The 15,657-nt window shown below is 44.5% G+C and overlaps 2 protein-coding genes across 4 annotated transcripts; one reads left to right on the plus strand and one right to left on the minus strand.

Annotated features, from left to right (window-relative positions):
* Nucleotides 1-113: 113 nt before the first annotated feature.
* Nucleotides 114-12,798, minus strand: prdm4 (PR domain containing 4). 3 transcript variants are annotated; one of them, XM_023810439.2, is made up of 12 exons: nucleotides 12,743-12,798; nucleotides 11,811-11,864; nucleotides 11,597-11,712; nucleotides 11,303-11,491; nucleotides 10,094-10,864; nucleotides 7,994-8,143; nucleotides 6,901-7,019; nucleotides 6,638-6,723; nucleotides 6,400-6,527; nucleotides 2,979-3,350; nucleotides 2,390-2,558; nucleotides 114-2,215 (listed from the first exon to the last, which is right to left on the minus strand). In XM_023810439.2, the coding sequence occupies exons 3-12, from the start codon at nucleotides 11,709-11,711 to the stop codon at nucleotides 1,864-1,866; spliced, it is 2,451 nt and encodes an 816-aa protein (XP_023666207.1). In that variant the 5' UTR covers nucleotide 11,712; nucleotides 11,811-11,864; nucleotides 12,743-12,798; the 3' UTR covers nucleotides 114-1,863. The 3 variants fall into 3 exon arrangements, with proteins under 3 accessions (XP_023666207.1, XP_023666208.1, XP_023666210.1); XM_023810440.2 differs by having other exon boundaries at nucleotides 12,758-12,788; XM_023810442.2 differs by lacking the exon at nucleotides 12,743-12,798 and adding an exon at nucleotides 12,135-12,728.
* A 1,518-nt stretch (nucleotides 12,799-14,316) lies between these two features.
* LOC111843146 (achaete-scute homolog 4-like) lies at nucleotides 14,317-14,862 on the plus strand. Its single transcript, XM_072709314.1, has one exon. It carries the CDS (start codon nucleotides 14,317-14,319, stop codon nucleotides 14,860-14,862), a length of 546 nt encoding a protein of 181 aa, XP_072565415.1.
* The last annotated feature ends 795 nt before the right edge of the window (nucleotides 14,863-15,657 follow it).

Below are 15,657 nucleotides of genomic sequence, written 5' to 3' on the forward strand. Positions count from 1 at the left end.
GGGGTGCGAATTATAAAAGGTATGTTAACCAAAAGTTCTTCTAATATAACTATGGAACTAACAGTGAAGTGGCTGCTCCCTGAAGTCAGAAAATAAAACGTCATACTCTGAAACACTGACTGTGTCATAAATTTCTACCACACATGTACATGAAAGAATCATACATTTAAATAGGCAACAGGAAGTCTACAGAGAGATGTTAGCTGTCACTGACATTAACATTTTAGAAAAAAAAATCTAATTTAAAAACATAGGTTCGCACTCAGAAGCGTAGCCATACATGGTGCATAAGGTGCGTATGCATCCACCGTCACGAAAATGTAAATTTGTGAAATTCAGAAAATGTTAAGAACTGTGTTCCCCATCGTCGTGAAATCGCATCCTGCGCTCATGATTAGCACTGCGGTTTCTTATTGCTACAGTTGATAGCAGATACACGAAGACAGCTCAATTTTAAATGTCATCGTGACAATGGGTTGTTTTGCATTAGTTAGGTGATTAGAGCAGCCTGTAAAATACATGAGAACAGCTGGTTCAGTTAGCTGTGTCCGCGAAACAGTAATGACTGGTTATCACTGTCATATGTCGCGCGCAGTAACTCACAAAGTCCTTCCATGCTGTAACGGAGTTACAGCAAACGACAATGATCAGCAATCAATCGTTGCTGTTTCGCGCACTCGGGTGACAACTAATCATTCCCATGTACCGTACGCAATTAAAAATCGCATAGCAAATAGACCATCAGTTTACTGTTTTCATTTTCAACATCATTCTGAAAGTTCAGTTTTCTGCGATTAAAAATAAAATCACTGTTGTCACAATTAATTAGCTAAATTGTCTGCGGTTATGCACAATCATTTAAAATATATACAGTTTACTGTTAAAAACCTTTTAAGAAACACGAAATAGGCGGAGCCGCGCCGCGATTGGGCGCACCGGGAACCGAGAGGCGAAAGGCCGGATAGGTGCTGCGCTCCGCTGGCACGCAGTTCATGATTTTGCCAAAAGCTTCAGGTGAGAAGCCACGAACACGTCGGTCTAATTGACAACAGCGTTCTTACTGTATCATGTGATAATAAGCTTTTTAAAATAGCATTAAAAGATTGGCAGCGTTGATACATTCTTATGCAGTGTAAGGTCCTTTCCACAAGACATTCTGTGTAACAAACATAACCGAGGTGGCAGTTAGACAGGGTGTGATACATGTCGTATGGCATGAGATCTGATAAATTACTCTTGGCAGGGTTGTTGTTTTTTTTGGTTAACGGCTTTAACGTCTCAGTAAACAAAAAATCCATACAACTGAAACACTGCGTGTCAATAATAATAATAAAAATAAAAGATAAGGGAAAAAAAACATGAGTTGTGCGGTGAGTGCACACAGGTATTGGCACCCGACCACCTGCAGCCGAAGATCTGACCCCCACACCAAGCGGCCGAACAGTCACTTTTACAGCCGCCTCAGACGCGTGACCCTCCGCCGAACGCTGAGCAGGTCGCGCTTACAAATCGCGCGGAACCACCCCGCGGCGCCTGATGACGTAGGTGACGGGCACGAACGCCGACGCCCGGTCGTTTCGCAACGTTTCAGCTCATTGACCAATAAGGCCAGCGCGGCGGAAACAGGACGGAGCCTCCGTCGTTAACAGCAGATGCCGTTACACCTGTCAGCTCGGGCTCTGTTTCATTAAATAGTGCCAGAATGGGAAACCACCGTTTAGTCCTGCGGCCGTAAATAAAGAAAACAGTGGCTAAAAACAGAAAAATTAAGCTTTTGGCAAAAAAAAAATATTATTAAAGGAAAGGGTGAAATAAATAGGATGTCTCAGGCTGGCCAAGCGGTCCAGCAGTGCCCCACGGTGGTCAGGGCAGCGGGGAGAGAGCTTTGTCTGAAGCATATTCAGCCGGTTCCAGGGTACAGTCCTCCCTGCTGACCGGGTCGATCAGCCCGCCCACGTCCCCATCTTCCTCATCATCCTCATCCTCTTCCTCCTCGTCGTCATCCTCCTCTTCCTCCTCCTGCAGGGTCTTGCCAGGCGTCTTGGGGCCCTTGCAGATCTTGAGGTGTCGGGTCAGGTGGTACTTGGTGAGGAAGGCCTTGTTGCACTTCTCGCAGATGTAGTCGCGGCGACCCTCGTGGGAGTTCAGGTGCTTCTTCAAGTGGTTGGACTTCCAGAAGAGCTTGTCGCACTTGGGGCAGCGGATCTGTCTTTCTCTGTGGGGGGTGGGGGGGGATACATCACAGAAACACAGTTTGGACAAGAACCGATTGGAATCGGCAGCAAGATTAATAACTACGACCGGCAGACGTCAACGCTGACGTAAACCGACCACGTAGCAGATACAGCCCTAAACATGACATCAAGGCGCGTCCTCGGTGCAGCCTTACTGCGTATGGGTGAGCACGTGCTGCTTCAGGTCCTGCCTCCTCATGAACATCCGGTCACAGTGGTCACATTTGAGGTTCTTGGCTCCCGTGTGAATCACCATGTGAGACGCCAGGTGGGCTTTCTGGGTGAACGACTTCTCGCACATGCTGCACCGGTAATTCTTCTGCCCTGAGGGGTGGGGTCGGCAGCGGGCGGCTCAGATTATTTGCCATCTATTACCAGACACGACAGGCCGATACAGTATCATCACCAGAACTTCCACTGTTAGTCGCAATGATCCTTGCAAGGATTCTGTCCGTGTGCCTAGAACGAGCCACAGCCAGAATAATGGCCACGATCCTGGGCTAACGACCTTGAATTTGTGATTTTGCTAAAAAGACTCTGATTTTACTGACATATTTTATATCAGCCTACTATTTTTACCTTTAAAAAGCTTTAAAATGGATTTAAGGACTGGCTGAATTTAATAAATTTTTTTTAAAGACTTTCCCTAAGTTTACAAAGAGTTGGCAACTCTGAGGCTATGAGACCGGCACTTGAGTTGAAGTCACCGCTCGCAGGAAGTGGACCAAGGCTCTGCGCCCCTACCTGTGTGGATCTTGAGGTGGGTGCGCAGGTTGCTGGGGTCGCTGAAGGCCTTGCTGCAGTACTCGCATTTGTGTGGCTTCATGCCCACATGGCCCATGTAGTGAACGTTCAGCTTGGTGGAGGAGGTGAACGCCCGTGAGCATATGCTGCACTTGTACTTCCTTTCTCGTGCGTGGCCCGGCCACGAGGACCCGGAGCCGGATCCGGTCAGCTTGCCCTCTTGGTGGCCGTGGTGCGCGGGGTGGTTCTGGCAGGGGCTGTGGCCGTGCTCCTGATCGTGGGCGTGGTCCCCGAGGTGGGACTTGAGCTCTCCGAAGGAGCCGCAGTCCTTGTCACAGTGACAGAGTTGACCGCCCGGAACTTCGGGAACGCCTGTCGCAAAAAAAATCACACAATGACACACAGCAGATGTAGATGTGGAACAGATGTAGATTACGCAAACATCCAATAATCCAAATCTGTAGACCATATTTTCACGATAAACCTCAACAAGATGTACTGCTTCCCAAAATAAATGGATCCTGTATCACATCAAAAAAAATAAATAAATCCAACTCATCATGAATTACTTTCGTCGTTGTTCAATGGTGCCCTCTATTGTTCTAAAAATATAAGCGCTTATAACCTGGAAAGAGGGCCCAAGCAAGGGGTCGCTCTCGTCTCACAATAGCGGTGTGCTTTCCCGCTAGACCCTCAGCAGTAGAGCGTGGCACGGGACAAATTTTCATTTCTGAATTTCTGAATGCGGGAGAAAGCAGCAAGTGACTGATAATGTCTGGGGGAGCAGGAGAACAAAAGTGACTGGCAGGATCCCACAAAAAGAATTTAAATAAATATTGCTCAAATATGCTTTTTGTTATTTAATCAAATTGTTATTTATGTTCGTAAGTGAATAGAAAGTTACGTTAAAAATTTTAACCGAATAAAACTAAAAAAAAAAAAAAAAAGGCTAATTTAGTTTTGACATAGCCAACCTATCCCAGGACTTCCATAGGGACATTAGCTCCCATGTCGAATATCACTTGTCACTCTCTTGGGCAGCCGGCTAATGACGGCAGAGGCAGGACGAAAATCTTTAACGCTTCAGGATGAAAGTGCCGGCTTGCTTCAATGTGTATGCAACGTCTAGATGAGCGGATGTCTCCTATCAGCTCAAAACCAAATATCATCCACAAGCTGCACAAAGAGTGGTGAAAGAGACGGCTGATAACTGGTGGTTTCACGTTACAGTTGGAGATGCTGACCATGAGCTCCTGCCTAAAAGGGCAGGTTTCCATGAGTTCCAGGAATGAGAGGATTTAGGTACCATGGATAGCAGCCGTTGGATTCAGAGATCAAGGACCATCTAAACCCCTATTATTCAAATCACGGTCCTCGAGGTCCGAGCCCTGCTGGTTTTCCAGCCTTCCTTTCCCTGTGAGCCAGGTGTGAAGCCTCTGACCAATCAGAATCAGTAATTATTAAACTAACTACCTGGGAGAACTGAAAACAAGGCCTGGATTTGGTATCGAGGTCCAGATTTGAAAAGCCCTGATCTAAACGTTAAGCTGGACACACCTGAAATACAAGGACCCCATAATATTCTCCAGTGGTGGAATAAGCACAGTGACGAGTTTGCAGCTTTAACCCAACTAGTGCACATGTCCTCTGAGTCCCTGCCTCCAGTGCACTTGCAGGAAAACACCTCCGGCACTGGCAGCCGTATCCTGAAGCGGAGGCGCGGTGCTCTGACGCCGTCGCCAGTGGACCATACCCTCTCCCTACATGGATATTATCAGGAAACGTCTTTAGCAGGCTTGTCCATATACCGTTACTGCAAATTTTGTTGTGGGCGAAATGCGTTTCACTAAGTGACGGTTATGTAAAAAACGTTGCCCGTCTTAACCGTGAAAAAGGTAGCTTATTTGTTGAGGCCACAGGTTTGTCTTTATGCTTCAGATAAACAGTCAAACAAAACACATTTTTCCTTCAAAGCAGGCGGGGGCAGAACCAAATATGATAAGCTTCTGCAGAAACAGGACAGAATTTTGCGGACGGGAGAGGGACTTAAAATTACACCCTGCGCAGACGTCTACCTCGCTTTAAATAGAGAAATGTAACACTGCACTTCACGTATTTGCCGCAATTGAATAATATATTATATTATACATACGAAGATATACCCCTGTCCTTATTATTCTTGTTGGTTTATTTTGTTAGAAATTTTAGATCCTTTTTTTTGGTACTGAGAATCTGCCGAAAATGATTCTTTATACAGGTAAACTGGGAGGCTCCTTTTCATATATAACATCTTGCTTTCCTTTGAGACATACAGTATATAGACTATAGGGACAAAAGTATTGGAACACACCTCTCAATCACTGAATTCAGGTATTTCATTCAGACCCTTTGCCACAGGTGTGTAAAATCAAGCACCTAGCCATACAGTCAGGTTTACGAACATTTGTGAATTCATGAGTGGTACCTTTGCAATACGTCAGTTCGTGAAATCATCTGTAAGTGGTAAAATTGCAAAGTGGAAACATTTAGGAACAACGGAAACTTAGCTACAAAGTGGCGGACCACATAAAGTAACAGAGCGGGGCAAACTTCCTCTGCCATTAACCCCAGCATGAAAACTGTGCACCAGCTTCCATGGCCGAGCAGCTGCATGCAAGCCTCACATCACCAAGCTCAATGCCATGCGTCACAGGGAGGGGTGCAAAGCAGAGCTGCCATGATAACTCGATTACCAAGTCTAACTTTAGACTAATTTTATTTACTTTTTTTTTTCCTTTTCATTGATAATCTTGAAAAGGAATCATCATTAAAATAAAGCTTACCAAATTTCGTTGTCCAGTGAGTTAAAAAAAAAAAATAAAAAAAAAAATAGCACAACTTTTTGAAGTATGAACCCAGCAGACTACTGTGGTCCCTGAGATGTGACAGTTGGACACACATCGTGCGAGCCTGTCAGTGTGTGTGTGTGTGTGTGTGTGTGTGTGTGTGTGTGTGTGTGGAGATTGCATGTTCGCCCTTGCGTGGTGACTTATCTGCAGATCCTCCCGTTTCCTTAAACTGTCCAAAAACATGCAACCTAAATGAACCGCTTCAGCTGTATGTGTCACTGAGTGTGAATCCTGCAGTGGTTGGTTGATTCCTGCCTCACACCAATTATATAAGGTTATATATAAATGATTATTCAATTAATCATCAGATTAATCGATAGATTACTTGATTTTTTGTATAAATGGCCAGGTGTTCCAATACCTTCGTCCATATAGTATATGTCGGGTGCCTCTACGACATTTCAGGGCCCAACAAACACATATGACTATTGTGTTGAGGATGGGATTCAAAATGCCGACCTTCTGATCACAGGCACAGAGACCCAACCTGCTGAGCCAGACGCCAGTCGTTGAGTAAGGTCATCACCGCTCACCTAGATGTCTGCAATAGTCCCGACTGTAGTAGTATACAAGCTCCTGGTCGGGCATGATCTCCCTGGATGAGAAGAAATAAAGCTTCCCATTGTCAGGATAGGCCACCAGGTTCTGCTCCTCCTCCGAACTGGATGCAAGCGACACAGAGAATTAGAGGTAGCAGCGTTAGCACAGGGCAGCCTTTACAGGTCATCACCATCCACGTTTCTACTCCATAGCACCGCTAGAGACACATACCTCGCCTTACGAACAAACATCATCCAGTTGCAAACATTCTCATCTGTAGTCAGAATGTAGAACTCCAATACATTGTTGTGGAACATCTATGACAGAGAACATATAGAAAATTCTTCACAACAAAAGAACAATACAAAAATTCTGTTTTTATTGTAATCTTTGCAATTCATGTAGAGGGTGTAATCAACTTTAACCTATTCCATTGCTGCCATCTGGTGGTGTAAATCGGGATGACCTCACTGATCCTATCCTGAGCTTCTCACCTTCCACACTTGAGGATTGTTCTTGTCCGACCAGTCCGTCAGCTCCATGGTGCTACAGTGCTGACCAACTAAGGGCCCGAAGCAGGTGCGAATCGGTATGACCTCTCGTGCAAAAACACCTGCATGTGAGTAAAGGGAACGTGACGGCAAGCACCGGCAGAGCAAGCACGATGACTGTGAGCCGGCATGATGCCGTCAGAGATGAGCAGGCAGTGAACAAAACAACTACAAATTAAACACACAAATACAGGCAGTTCTCCACTGACGTAAGCAATCCATTCCACAGTCAAATTTTGCGCAAGTCAGATTTAACTTCCAATATCATTCAAGACACCTGCCAAAAAAGCACATAAGCCAAAATATACTAATATGTAATAAAGAACACATGTTAAATAAATGAAAAGATAAAATGTAAAATTTACTCACAGGCGTATGTTGCCTTTTTGACAAAGTATCGTAAATATTTTTCGCGTAATTCCGCATTTACAGACAGTCCCCAGGTTACGAATGAGATCCATTCCCTAAGTCTGTCTTTAAGTCGAATTTGCAGGACAGTCAGAAGAGCAACAAAAGGTTCTTATTTATCATCAGATAGTCAAATATTTGTTTTATATTGTTGATTTGTATATAGTATATGCTTTACCTTTCTATGCATATAAAACACTTTAGAAACACTTCTAAATACACAAATCATCATAAACATAATAATACAGTAACTACAAACAGTTCTGTACTGTACATCAAGCTGACAAACAGCTAAAGCCGTACGATGTTATCACAAGTCTCACAAAGTAGTGTGTGCGTTTGTTATTACGAACTATTGTATTTCACTCACATTTTTAATACAATATACTTCATGGAAGTACTTTCCTAAGTACGAGTCAACGTTCTTAACCCAGGAACTGCCTGTACTTAAGCTGGTTTTGCGCAAGTTGAAAGCTGCCTGTACAAACTGTATGTGTAGTGAAAATGTGAGCAATTATATCACCCTTAACTGTGAAGTTCCGAGTTATTTCAGAAAAACAAATAGGACCCCCCCCCCCTGAATTTCTCCCTGAAAAGTCAGTAAGTGGCTACATGACAGAGGTCATACCTAGGGGTTCATCGGCCACAGAGACTCTGAGGCACAGCGGACGGGGCAGGGAGAGGCGAGCGCGGCTTTCGATGGGAGTGTCTGGGACGAAGGTAACTGGGCCGTGTTCTGGACAGTCAGAGGGGTACGAGCGATCGCATAGTGTGCACCCTGCAAGTATACAGAGGACAGCACAGTCAGAGAGACAGGGTACCCAAACATCATCAACACCCCATGGTACCCGGTACTATACTGTCAACAACACCCCATGGTACCCGGTACTATACAGTCATCAACACCCCATGGTACCCAGTACTATACAGTCATCAACACCCCATCGTACCCAGTACTATACAGTCATCAACACCCCATGGTACCCAGTACTAAACAGTCATCAACACCCCATGGTACCCAGTACTATACAGTCAACAACACCCCATGGTACCCAGTACTAAACAGTCATCAACACCCCATGGTACCCAGTACTATACAGTCATCAACACCCCATGGTACCCGGTACTATATTGTCAACAACACCCCATGGTACCCAGTATTATACAGTCAACAACACCCCATGGTACCCAGTACTAAACAGTCATCAACACCCCATGGTACCCAGTACTATACAGTCATCAACACCCCATGGTACCCAGTACTAAACAGTCATCAACACCCCATGGTACCCAGTACTATACAGTCATCAACACCCCATGGTACCCAGTACTATACTGTCAACAACACCCCATGGTACCCGGTACTATACAGTCATCAATACCCCATTAGTAAACAGTGGACAGCAGAGTCATAAACAGGGTACCCGGTACTAAACAGTCATCAACACTATGGCTGCATGATATCACATCACAATTTTATCGCGATTCTATGGGACATGCGCAATAATCACCAGGGCTTTAGGTAACGGGTGAAACATTTCTCCAGATGGCGGTTTTTCGGTACTGTACAGATATTTACTTACGCCTGCAATTTGGTAAGCTGATGAGTAACAAATCTATGTAAAACTTTAATAAGATGTGCATTGTGACGTCGAAAAGTTAGTAATCTATAGAAATTTGGTGCATCCTTATGTTTATTAAATTCACTTAGCAGAGCACACCACACGCTACTGATTCGCTAAACCATGGAGATGATAAGCACTGAAGTGGAGGTGAAGAAAGGGAAAGCTCAAGAGCCACAGCATCTTTTAGAGGAGGAGATATTGTGGGTAAACAAGGTAAAAAGACATCAGGGTGTGACGTGACACAATGTCACAATACGGCTCTCATTAATATTCTCGGCATACTACTAACCTGCTTACCAAATTGTGGGTGTAAGTAAACATCCACCTAATACCGAAACGCTGACGCCGAGACAAATGTTTCGCCCCTTATCTAAAAGAGATTATTGCACATGCGCCATATCCTTATGATGTGATATCATGCAGCCCTAATCAACACCCCGTCAGTAAACACGGGAGAAGCCTCTCGCTGCGACCTGCGGGAAGGTGGAGTTGGACAGTGGGACACGTCGTTGCATGTGGTTGTTTTGCTGCTAGTCATACATTTCCATAGGACTTAAAATGACTGTTCAGTCATTTGGGTTTCCAACTCCATGGTGGCCAGTTATTAGCTAGGCAGCAACACCACTGTGGTACCATCCATATCTTGTTTTATCACAGTTGATAATCTCATGAACTGCATGTCTATTACTTTTGCATGCATCTTATGTTATTAGAAAGGAACACGCACCTTGAGAGTAAAAGTAAGCCTTTATATGAGAAACCAAGCACCACAAAGTGCTTCTTAAATAAACAGCATGATTGACAGACTCGTGAGGTGAGGTACGGTAGACCAGGTTGGATGTGGGTTCAGGTTAGATGTCCAACCGCACCTTCCCACAGGTCTCGGTGAGACATACTCAAAACCCGGGACAGCACAATCAGAGACACGGACCTAGTACTAAACAGTCATCCACAGTATTGGATTACAGTACAGAATTATTTATGGAACACATACTTTTAGAAGACTTACACATCAAAAGGTCTTCTTCAGCTTCATCAACTAGATGCTTCAACATTAAAGTCTTGGTTCCATTACAGTTAAAGCACAACAAAGGAGGACTCACAGATGGTGAAGGCGGTGACCATGTTCTCCTTGTTGGAAGTGGAGTCCTCCAGCTGTAAGGAGGAGTTGACCAGTACCAGGCTGCTGTCGGTCCCCAGGGACACTTCAGCAGTGATGGGGGACACACTGACGGACTCCAGACCCATGCTGGCAGGCCCGTGAAGAGGAACAGGCTCCAGCTGAGGGGGGGGCGCCATGGAGGAGTGCGGGTGCGAGCCAGCTAGCACCACACTCACGACACCAGATCCCAGAGCGCCAGCCGGGTGCAGCTGCTCCCCCAGACCCCCCCCTGCACCCCCACCTGTCCCAGCTGTACCCACCCTGCCCCCTAAGTGGTCCTGGTCCATAACCACAGGCAGCTCCAACCCAGATCCATGCAGTGGCATCACCCCCCCAGATCCATCCACTGCCCCCAAAGCCGCATGGTTTCGTGTCCTGCCAGCCAGCTGCTGCGTCTCCGCCACCACCCCCTCCATCGAGGCCAACTCCTCCGCCATTCCATCCGGGGACATGGGGCTGCTCACGCGTGACTCCATGCTCAGCCCAGCGTCTAGAGGCACCTCATGGGCACCGGCCTGGTGGAGGCTCCCCTGACCCCCCACCTGTCGAGAGTCCAAGGCCACCAAGCTTTGCTCGAGGGGCGCCCCAGTTCCTGTGTACGGGTCCAGGCCAGAAGGGTTGCTGCTGCTCACAGACAGCGTTCCATCCATATTAAGGCTGCTCGGGTGGATGTACTGTGGGGGAGGACGGTCGGCCAGGTAGGACAAAATACCTGCAAAAATACCCGAGAGAGTAAGATAGGTTATAGGCAGGGATGGACATGACTGGTACGCAAGTACACATTCACATTTAAAAACGACACGTGTGACAATCGATTGTGGTAACAGTGTAAATACGTACTTATTTTATGTGTATTTGCGCTGATATGAAAACAAAATATAATGCATTTTAATCTTTATATGCTAACTTTACTTCATTTGCGGTATACAGGTTCAAATACAAGGTATTTTCTTGTAACAGTAGCGCAAATGCACATAAGTACCCATTTGCACTTTTACAATCAATCGATTGTCGCACGAATGGTTTTTAAAGGTGAATGCGTACTTGCACACCAGTTATGTCCATCCCTGGTTATAGGTGGATGTTAATTGCTTGAGAATCACAAGCAACAGATCTCACTAAAGCAGAACCAGGTAACCTCTAATCTTACCTGGAAGAATGTGTCTGAAGTAACTACTCTCCAGGTGGGGGTAAGGAGGAGGGGGCAAGGTGTAGTTCCTCTCTGGCAAGCCACACATCACCCCCCGATCTCCTATCGGACCCATGGGCAGCATCAGGGAGAGGGCAGAAGGGAGAGACCCTAGGGAAGGACCAAGGTTGGGGATGGCCACTGGCATGCCTGATTGAAAGTAAAAAAAACATTAAAGAAATTCTTATTGTTATTAATTAATGCATTAATTGTGATTATCAAGGTAACCAAAGAGGGGGCTGCTGAATGCCTGACCTGGAGCGGCGATGGGGTTGTGGGGCGGTGAGGTGGGAAGGCCCAGGTGAGTCCCGCTGACGGGGGGCACATTCAGCTGCTCCATTCCCACCGGACTCAGGTTGATGTCATTCATCCTGGGCGATTCAGAGCACAATCCCACATACGGATGAGCGACCTCTATCAGGGGGCAGTTCCGGCTAATTTATCAAGGCTTTGCAAAGGACGGCAGTACCTGACGGAATACGTTTTTCATTCATGACAACATTAACGCAAAGCCGTTTTCAGGCTGCAGGGAACAGAAAAAGGCACAGTCACCGGCAGCTCGCACCAATTTCCAGTCTCATAATACACCAATATTAAACAAAGTAATAGTAACTCTAATTACAAGCGTACAGAATTATTGATTATCTACTAATAGCCACCACTTAATACAATCACACTTACAAGTTTAAATATATACCACAGAAATCATATACCCAGTTCAGTAACTGAAGCTTGGTATTTAAAGTCAGTTACACGATGTGCAAAATGTTACTATAAAACACTGGAAACATACCAGATGCCTGCGGTGTAGAGCAACATATACCAAGAGCACATCAGTAAAATATAAGGAAACCGACGCCCCCCCCGCCGCCTTCCTGCTCAGCATTTACGCCGTGTGCCCGTCATATCACTAAAACTATTTGACACTTCACAGATTATCAGAGAGCAACTTCTAGCCAGCGAGGCTTAACAGCCAGCGAGCCTCCGAGCCAAGTTAGCCGGCGAGGCGGGTCAGCTGGTGGCCGAGAGGGAGCGAGCGAGCCGGGCAGCTAGTAAAGGGATACGGACTCATATGCGAGAATAAACGTTGGTTTAGCGAGCAGCCGGAGTGCTGGCCGAACAGTGAAGCATCGGATAAAAGATAATTAATGAGAATAAACGGCGAAGGCGGAGCAGAGCCACACAAAGAATGGAGCATTAAGGGTTAGCCTGACAGCTAGCAAGCTACAACACCGACAAGGAGAGGACTGCAAAACAAACGGCGTGCTTCCAAACAAAACGCCCTGAGATGCTCACAAAACATAATCACTTATCCAGTGTTTTCGAAAGTAATTATAATACGCACAACAAGGACGATATCTTTAAAACACATATGAATAGCTTTAGAAGAAAATGCATTACATCTTCGCTTCTTACTCATCTCAAATCCATCGGTGTGAATGTATAAATTTTTTGCCAAACTGCGCATGCGCGAGGATAGGGTTATACGCATAGTTGCGAAGTAAATTAAAATAGAAAATACTCTTGTAATTTATCTACTACGTTTATTAAAAACACATAAAGGACTTTTATGATAAAGAAATAAGTGGTAAAATCACCGTATGTCTTTGTACATAAATTATTTCCTGTAAATATATTTTTTGGGAAATGTATATTTCATAAATTTTACAATGTATACAGAGGATCCCTAACGAACAAACGCGCAAAACATATTTTCTCTCGCACTTTAGTGAAATGTGCGTCACTTTTTGAATGCAATGCAAACTGCAATGAGCATTTAGACATGAAAATCATGTTAATTTGCTTTAGCTAAGATTATCAAGTTTTTTAATTTAAGCAGAATCGGCATCCGAATCCTTTTATTCGCCATGTACAAAAAAGTATAAGGATCCTGTTTGGTACAGGTGGTGGCATGAAGATACAATTTAAAGCTACTGTAAAAACAAAAATACACAAAAAATAAATGGGATAAAAAAAGAAATAATGAAATAAAAGTGCGCTATTGATAAAGAAACATTAATTTGGGTTGTTATCTAAATTTAATATGATTTCTAAATACAGCACATTTATTTTAGTAAAATGAGTTTTATGTTATTATACACTTTTGCTATTTTCTGATATATACTGACATATTTTGTTATATATTGTTCTGTTATATTTAAATATGACGAACAGCTTCAATAAATTGTTTTGTATAAGTATATCTTTAATATAATGCCATGGGGTATAGCAAGCTCAGGACTAATTTACATGGCGCAAACAGAGAGGTTGGGAGAGGGTTAACCGACCAAAACCCGATCTTATCACACTTCTGGCAACCTGATTTATGAAAGTAATACTCGAAAAAAAAAACCAAGGCATATACTTCATTTCTGAACCCTCTGCAGAGCAGTACAGTGTCACATGCACAGTAGCGGAGCTGACAAGAAGGCTGGGTTTGGCGAAGAGCTATTTCGGACATTCTTAATTTCTTGGGGTCTAGTGTCTGAGACTCGTGGTTATAATGTAAATCATCATCTAAATGGAGAGGTAAGAATGACCTTATGATATTATAAAATGTAATTATTGTAAAGAGGATTACCAGAAGGGTGAAACATTAATATGTTTATATAATTCGTTTAATAAAAACAATTTAATTCTTTGTTCACATCCATCAAGAGTAATTGATGGAAATTTCAAACTTCGTTATGGATAAAACCGTCAGACATTTGAATAAATGTAAAGGAAAATTCACATTCTACGCCACTCTGTAGTTTTCCTTCAAATGCTCACGTCAGTGAATAGGATGCTTCTTTAAAGGTAAACTGGATTTTGAATACTCATTCGTAGGCTACTTGTTATCTCGCTTTCAGTATCTGCTTTGTGGCAGATCCAAAACGATTATCTCTGTCCTCGGGATTATCTGGGGGGGGGGGGGGGGGACACACACAGTGCCAGGGTCAGACGAGTAACTGTTCAATTACAGTTGCAGGAACATGACAACCGAACGTCAGCAAAGTTACTTCGAGCGGCTCCAGTATCCGCGCTCCATAGCGCTCGGCTTCGCGAAGGACCAGGCCGGCGCCCCTTTCCGGGATGCTTTTGGGGTGCCCTTCCACTTCGAGCCCGCTTACCTGGATCCCGGCTACTGTCACGGCTACACCGGGCGCTTTTCCTACTTGCAGTTCCCGGGACATTTGGGCATGTATGATTGTTCATTCGAACCCGCGTTCATCCGCAAACGAAACGAAAGGGAGAGACAGCGAGTTCGGTGCGTCAACGAAGGTTACGCTCGACTCCGGGAGCACCTCCCGCAGGAGTTTGAGGATAAGAGACTGAGCAAAGTGGAGACGCTTCGTGCGGCGATAAATTACATAAAACATTTACAGAGCATCTTGAACCTTCACGTGTCTGACGCGGAGGATGGACTGCGGTCGCCGGAAAACGTGCGAAGTCCCCCCAGGGTGCTGCACCAAGCAGAATGTAACAGCGACGGGGAGTCCAGAAACAGCCTGAGCGACTGTGGGGAAACAAACTGTTGAAGTGAATCGAATTATTAAACACATAAAATAAAAGCTGTTTACAATAGCAATGGCGCAGCAGGCTATTTACAACGGCAAGGGGTAACGGCTATGATTTTTGTGTCAACATTTAGTGTCAGATGAGGCATCCCGTTTATTTGTAACTCATAATGTAAGACGGCATTGATTCAGTGACATCTATAAATATGATGGTAACTCAGGGTGCATATTTCCTAATGTCGGACAGTGACAGTGACAGTGTAAAATAATGAAAAATATGAGTTTGTCTAATCGAGTTTGTTAAGTCTATGAGGTTTTGTACATTTCTTTACTATATCGACTATATGGGAAATCCTAATCTCCGCTCTTGATTATTTTCGTACGATATTTCCAAACTGCTGTGATTTCAGTTCATACTGGATATCAGGGGCACCATAAAAGTGCGGAGGTGTGGGGGGGGGGGGGATTTGGACCATTAATAGATTGATCTGGGTTGGAGGCCCAATATGATAGGCTTTCATTGGGTACCCCTAATCAGAGTATCAGACGCTGTATGATTTGATTGTATTGCAGGTTGTTACGTTGGACTAAACATCTGGATTTACATTGTCCTTGTTCAGGTTTTAAATAATCCAAGGTTTCATGCATAAATAAAGAATGATAGATAGATAGAAGGCTCCAAGAAGAAGTTAAAGTACATGCATTACTGTATATATATGGGCTACTGTATGTACTATAGACGGGAATACAAAAATGTTTTGGCGTATAGGCTAGCTAATAAAAATAGATTGTCAGTTAATAAATTCCCGTTTTTAT

This window comes from Paramormyrops kingsleyae, chromosome 3, assembly GCF_048594095.1.
Source record: "Paramormyrops kingsleyae isolate MSU_618 chromosome 3, PKINGS_0.4, whole genome shotgun sequence".
Lineage (NCBI taxonomy): Eukaryota > Metazoa > Chordata > Actinopteri > Osteoglossiformes > Mormyridae > Paramormyrops > Paramormyrops kingsleyae.

Bases quoted from the DNA above. Each gene is read 5' to 3' on its own strand.
- prdm4 (XM_023810439.2), bottom strand. From the start codon at position 11,711: ATGAATGACATCAACCTGAGTCCGGTGGGAATGGAGCAGCTGAATGTG. The intron at 6,528-6,637 runs GTATGTGTCTCT...GCTTGCATCCAG, and splicing joins ATGTTTGTTCGTAAGGCGAG to TTCGGAGGAGGAGCAGAACC. The intron at 2,559-2,978 runs GTAGGGGCGCAG...CCCACCCCTCAG, and splicing joins CCACCTCAAGATCCACACAG to GGCAGAAGAATTACCGGTGC.
- LOC111843146 (XM_072709314.1), top strand. From the start codon at position 14,317: ATGACAACCGAACGTCAGCAAAGTTACTTCGAGCGGCTCCAGTATCCG.